General features: G+C 45.4%; 1 protein-coding gene across 1 annotated transcript; it reads right to left on the bottom strand.

Annotated features, from left to right (window-relative positions):
• Positions 1-366: 366 nt before the first annotated feature.
• Positions 367-5,550, bottom strand: lrrc4.2 (leucine rich repeat containing 4.2). The gene is made up of 3 exons (XM_029434751.1): positions 4,397-5,550; positions 4,183-4,309; positions 367-4,030 (listed from the first exon to the last, which is right to left on the bottom strand). Exon 3 carries the CDS (start codon positions 3,907-3,909, stop codon positions 1,909-1,911), a length of 2,001 nt encoding a protein of 666 aa, XP_029290611.1. The 5' UTR covers positions 3,910-4,030; positions 4,183-4,309; positions 4,397-5,550; the 3' UTR covers positions 367-1,908.
• Between the last annotated feature and the right edge of the window lie 625 nt (positions 5,551-6,175).

The raw sequence follows: 6,175 nt of genomic DNA, 5'->3' as shown, positions 1-6,175 counted from the left end.
ACAGCATTTGCAAAAGAAAATATGATATAAATCAGTCTGCTTTCTGATTCTCAGGTGATATATTTAGATAGTATTTCGGAAGTACTTTCTTTGCTGAAGTAGTCTTGTGTTGTACCTCATGTATTATATACATATATAAATATATATATAAATATATATATATATATATATATATATTTATATATTTATATATATATGTATATATATATTTATATATATATGTATATATATATTTATATATATATGTATATATATATAAAAAGAAAAAATATCTATATATTTATTTTTTTCACTTGATAATTGTCAGATTCTGATAGGAACTACAACCTGCAGGTGAGTGTGTAAGGAAAAGAAACCCACAAACTGTAGAACTGTGGGATACATGTATTTTTTCCCCTTCACAGTCACTGAGAAATCAATGTTAAGAACTAAGCTGAGGCATCAAAGACCAACAGCCTATCTGACCTGCATAGAGCCCCACTGTGGGGTATAATGCAGCATTGTACACCAGTTACTTAAAGACCCATTCATGCAGACACTAAGTAAATGCATAGGACCGTAAGATGGGGGGTTCGGGGAAGGATACGATTTACAATACTGCCTCCAGCCTTTACGATTAAACAACTTACACACATATGGAAATATATTAAGAGAGAAGAAAAAACATCAGATGAAAGTGTTTCTGATTAGAGAAATACAAACCAAAGGTTTTTATTTTTCATAGCCTCCTTTGTCTCTCCATAAAAATAGTGTTGCTAAAAATAAACTGTTAAAAGAAAAAGAAAGTCATGTTTCAATGTAGTCCATGGAAAAGCCCCAGTATCAGACATTCATTTGTTTCACTTCAATCCTGTTTTTTCCTCCAAAAGCAGAACGTTCAGCGAAGCCCTGTATCACTGCACCACATGTCTGTTCCTTTGAAAAAAATTAGCATCGGAATGAGCCCTTGCAGAGACAAGTCAGGCAACTGCTGTAATGCATTATTAAATTAGCCCTAAACACTACACAAGCCATTAAGAAGCATGTCAAAACCTAAGGGAAAAGAAATAACACAAAATGCAAACAATAACAGAATAAAGTATTTGCAACAACTGTTATTAGCCTGCACTTCATCTTTGCCAGTTAAACCAGTGGGGAATCATGTGCACACTAAATAAACATGTTTAGATACGCTACAACTAAGAAGCACTGGCACTGTCAAATAAACGCAGCTTAGCTCCAGCGAACAGAGGGTTAAACCTTAGCTGCAGAAATTCACTGCAGTCCAAAAGCATTTGGCTGATAGCTACTGAACAGCACATTCTATCTGTGCCATTACGCTGCTATCCTTGGACAAATGTTTCTATCTATCTAGATTTTGCTTGTGTGTCTTTTTGTGTTCCTAAGTCTGGAAATACCATTTTATTGCATATAATATTTGGCACAGTAAAAACTGGAGCTTACATTTGGGGGCTGTATTTAGAAACTGGTGCCTGTATAAAGAGTTTTTTTATTTTTTTACTGCATCCTAAATATGGTCAAAAAACAAACTAAATGCCTCTTTTCCTACAGTAGACAGGACCACCTTCTATTAGCAATCACAAAAGCAATTCAGTATCTTTGTCTTTTAAATAGAAGTCACCAGTTATTAGAAAATAGTTTCAAATTACTTTCTTTTCTAATATAATTTGCATGTCTCACCACTTCCTGACGGTAGTTTCATTTATATATATTTGTATTTTTTTTTTCATATTTATATACTTATGTATAGGCATGTACAAGAAACAAAAAACTGTCTCTGTTTTGCACTTCTGTACAAAAGAAAGTTACCGTTTTGTTCTTTGTGCATTCTATTGCATGGACTGATGAGCACATAGGTGGAGAGGAGAGGTTGGGTAGAGTCAGAGATAGATCCAAGGGGAGCATTACTCAGATTTGAGTCTCTTGAACCTTCTCCTTGCCGTGAGTAGTCTTAATGACGTAGGGATCAGCAATGGTGCTGATGTGGCTGTGATGCTGTCTGACTGAGCGATGAAGAGAGTTGTTCTGGGTCCAGTGGGCTCCGTAGCCCCCTTGGCGGGATGAGGAGGAGGAGGACACGTACCCAGGCTTAAAGGTGTTGCTGTTGTGTTCCACTAATGTAGGCAGTACCAACCCTGTGTCATCAGAGCCACTAGATCCGGAGGTGGGTGGTGGAACAGGAGGAACTTCTTCCTCCATCTGTATGATTTCTATGGTCCTGGCTGCTGCCACCGTGCTCCTCTGTTGATGCCGCTTACGCAACTTATAGAATGCTATCAACATGGCAGCTGCCAGCAAGGTAACAGCAACAAAACAGCCAATGATGATTTTGGTGGTTTTCATCACCTCATCCAGGCTGGCAGCTGGCCCACTAGGGACTCTGGCAGTGGGGATTGACACCTGCCTTGGGGTCTGAGTGTTTTGGAACAGCACAGTAGGTGTAGAGATGAAGACGGGCTGAAAGACAGAGGGTGAGGCAGGGATAGTAGGCTTAGGTTTAGGGGTCTCCTCCACTGTGGGCTCCAAAAATTCCACTGTTACGGTGGTAAAATAGGACAGATTAGATGTGTTGAGTTCAGCATTACTGACATTTAGGTAGGCTGAGGCATTGGAATTTCCCGCCATGTTGCTCACCATACAGGTGTAGACCCCTGTGTCTGATGGGAGAACATTGGAGAAGTTGAGTGTCCCGTCGTTAAGGACAGATATCCGTGGGTGAGCTGAGCCATGGGTCAATACAGTCCCATTGGGGAGAAGCCATCGGACTGAGCTCATGGCAGCTGTGCGACACTTCAGTTCCGCCACCCTCGCTGCCGAGATGTTCAGATCTCGAGGAGCATCAAGTATGAATGGTGCTGAACACTGAAAAGTGGTCTGATCAACTTCCACCAGGTATCGTCCCCTCATGTGGACCGGGGTGTGGCATCGTCCACAGCAGGTGGAATTTGTGGGAATGTATTCTCTGAGCCACCAAGAGAGCCACACTACATCGCAGTCACATCGCCAAGGGTTGTGGTGTAGGTGTAGCTCCACTAGGTACTGTAAAGGTGTGAAGAGGTTATGGGGGAGGGACGACAGGTTATTATGGGCCAAATTAAGCTCCACCAAGGCTGTGATATCATCAAATGCATTCCTCTCAATGGTAGTGATGGCAGAGTTCATAATCCACAGTTTACGTAGACTTTTAAGCCCACGGAAGGCCCCAGGCATCAGTTCAGGGAAAACATTCTCTGATATTTCTAGCTCTTCCAATCCCACCAGTGGTAAAAGATGAGGAAACTCCCTCAGGTTGCACATCCCCAAGTTTAGATACTTGAGGTTCTGAAGACCCTCAAATGCCCCATCAGAGATGTACTCCAACTTCCTCAGTTCTCCCAAGTCCAGTCTCATGAGGGAGGGTACACGGTTGAAGGCATAAGAGGGGATGCTCTCAATGGGATTGTTTCTAAGCCACAACTCTCTCAACTTTGACAGGTACTCAAAAGCTCCACTGGGTATGACTGTCAGTCTGTTGTCGAACAGCTCCAGGGTATTGAGGCTGGTCAAGCCATTGAAGGCCCCTACTTCAATCTGTCTGATAGAATTTCTGCCCAACTGCAGTACCTCCAGGTGATGCAGGTGCCTGAAGGTATCTGCCTGTATGGTCTCTATGCTGTTTTCCATCAGGTTCAGGTACCTGGTGTTGGCTGGGATGTTCGGGGGAACCCTAACCAGGCCTCGGCGGGTACACACCACCTTGCTGAGCTGGTTAGTGCAGGAGCACACACCTGGACAGTTCTGTGGGTTAGCCGAGCCCAACACAGGGCCTGTAGACTGGCACATACTGAGCGCAGGCACCATGAGAGAGAGCACGGCGAGCAGGGCTGCGTTCCAGGTAGGCTGCACACTAACCTGGCCCAGAGGACTCATGGTGTGGAGGGCTCATTATTCTGCATGGTGGGGGGAGACGGCACACACCAGAGGAGAGACCACCCTAGCCTGGCTGGAGCAACTCAAGGCTCCCAAGTTCCATCGACAGTGCAGGGAGATGCTACATCAAAATTGATGTGTGTGAGAGAGAGAAAGGAAAAAAGAGGGACAGAGCGGGAGACAGAGTGAGAGGGATTAATACAACAGAAGTAACAGAGGAAAAGCAGTGCAGCAATGTAATAAAAAGGTTGGATAACAGTAACAGTGACGTACCTCATTAGTTTGGAAGTGGTCCTTTTTGCCTCTTTCCAAATGTTAAAAGCAACAGTCATGCAACGCATTCATTTATATTTTCCCTCCATGGAGAGACATCAGATTGATGTTTTCTTGTTTTCCCTCTCTGAAAAAGTGATGTGGCCCTTTATTAGCCAAGGGTACAAAATGGCTCCTGGTATTAAAGACTGAAAGCAGCATGAAAAGCACTCACAGGCAGAGGTAAGGCCATGAAGGCTTGGCAGGTGCCTGGATCCCTTCTGCCCCCACTAACTGCCCCCCTGCCAGGGTGCAGACTCCAACATGCAGCTCCGCTCTGGATAAATCACAATGATCCATAACGCAGTGAAACACGACAGAGGAGGAGAGAAGAAGTGACCAACTGAAATAAATAAAAATCCCCAGTTCTGTCGGCTCCTGATACATGTGTTGGCTCGTCGGCTGGTCGCCTGTTTGGTAGAGAGACCTCCCTCACTGTGACTTTGCCAAGGGCTAGTTGGTCGCTGATTAGCCCTGTTGTGACAGAGACTGAGAGACAGAAAAAGGCTAAAGAACTCCCGGCACAGTCATCCCCCTCTCCTCTCCTCCTCTGTGTTCCTTTTGCTTCCTCCCAACGTTGGGCTGGCCCTGGTCAGAGCAGCTGCAGGCTGCCGTGTGCACAGTTAGCAGTAATCCGTCTATTCCTCCTGGGGGGAGGGGGGGTTGGGGGTGGTGGGAGAGATGGTGGCGCTGGGTGGGGGGTGGAGAAGGGATGCGCTGCACTGTTGGAGCTTTGCAAAAGGCTGTCGGAAGAGAGAGAGCACTCTTGTCCTCTTCTGCAATGAGGGAAAAGAGAGAGGATGATGCTGGGAGGATGTGTGTGGAAGTGGGCTCCGTATCTTTATCCACAAACAGAGAAAGGTATTGAGGATTCGTCTCTCTACTCGCTGTTGGTCCCCTGGGCTGTCTCCTGCAGTGTTCCTCAGCTTGCTTATTTGTTAGTTTTTCTCCAGGGCTGAGGTAGTAAGTTGTGGCAGTTAGCCATGTGTGTGGCTGTCAGACTTGCGGCTGGCTGGTGGACTACTGCAGTAGCCAGAGTAGAACAGAGAGAGAGAGATAGAGGGAACGAGAGAGAGAAAGAGAGAGATTGAGAGAGAAGGATAGAGAGAACCACTGACAGATCAAGAGCAAAAGAAAGATAGAGTGCGCGAAGGAGAGAGTGTGTGAGAGAGAGAGATGGAGAGGAGGAGGCACGCGAGGCACTCAAACAGGCAGCCCACCGTCACAGAAGCAGCGGGAGCAGCATTCTAATCCACATCTCCTCTTCTTGTTTATTCTCCAATCTCTCTCTTTTCTGTATTCCCCCCCCTCCGTGTCGGTGTTGCAGGCAGCTAAGATGCTCGTTCTGCCCCCTCCCTTTGTCCTTCAGTGGGAACGTGAATGTACTGCTGACGCACTCCTCTCAGCTGCTCAGCCAGCCTCAGAGCAGTGCATTGGTTTGATGCAGTGTTCCTGTGTATTAACACATTCAACCTCCCCTCCTCCCGTATCCCTCCTTCTCCCCTCCCCTCACTGTAACTATCTTCTCCTCTCTTACTCTCTGTTTCTCTGTTTCTCTGTTTCTCACGTGTTCTCTCCCTCACCGTCTTTCTTTACTCTCACTCTCTAGATCACTTACCTGTGCCGATCCTCCCCTTTCTCTTGCTGTCTGTCTCCCCCAACCTATAGTTAAAATGGAAAGCCTTCCATTCCAATGTATCATACAGAGACAAGAGGTCAGACTTTCTACTCCAACTCTAAGAGTGGTTCTGTGTTCTGTCTCCCTGTCTCATGAGCGCAGCAGTGCGCCAGTGTTTTCCAGTGGAGATGCAGCTTGCTGCTATTCCTCACCTCTTGTAAGGCACAGTTTGGTGAGTGTTTTCCTCATGCATTATTACCCTAAGCAACAAACAGACAGAGTTGTTTGTTGTATTTGCTTTTATTATTTTGTCAGTTGTAGAGCATATATTATGAG

This window comes from Cottoperca gobio, chromosome 6 (assembly GCF_900634415.1).
Source record: "Cottoperca gobio chromosome 6, fCotGob3.1, whole genome shotgun sequence".
Taxonomy (NCBI): Eukaryota; Metazoa; Chordata; class Actinopteri; order Perciformes; family Bovichtidae; genus Cottoperca; species Cottoperca gobio.
This window is presented reverse-complemented; position numbering and strand designations above follow the sequence as displayed.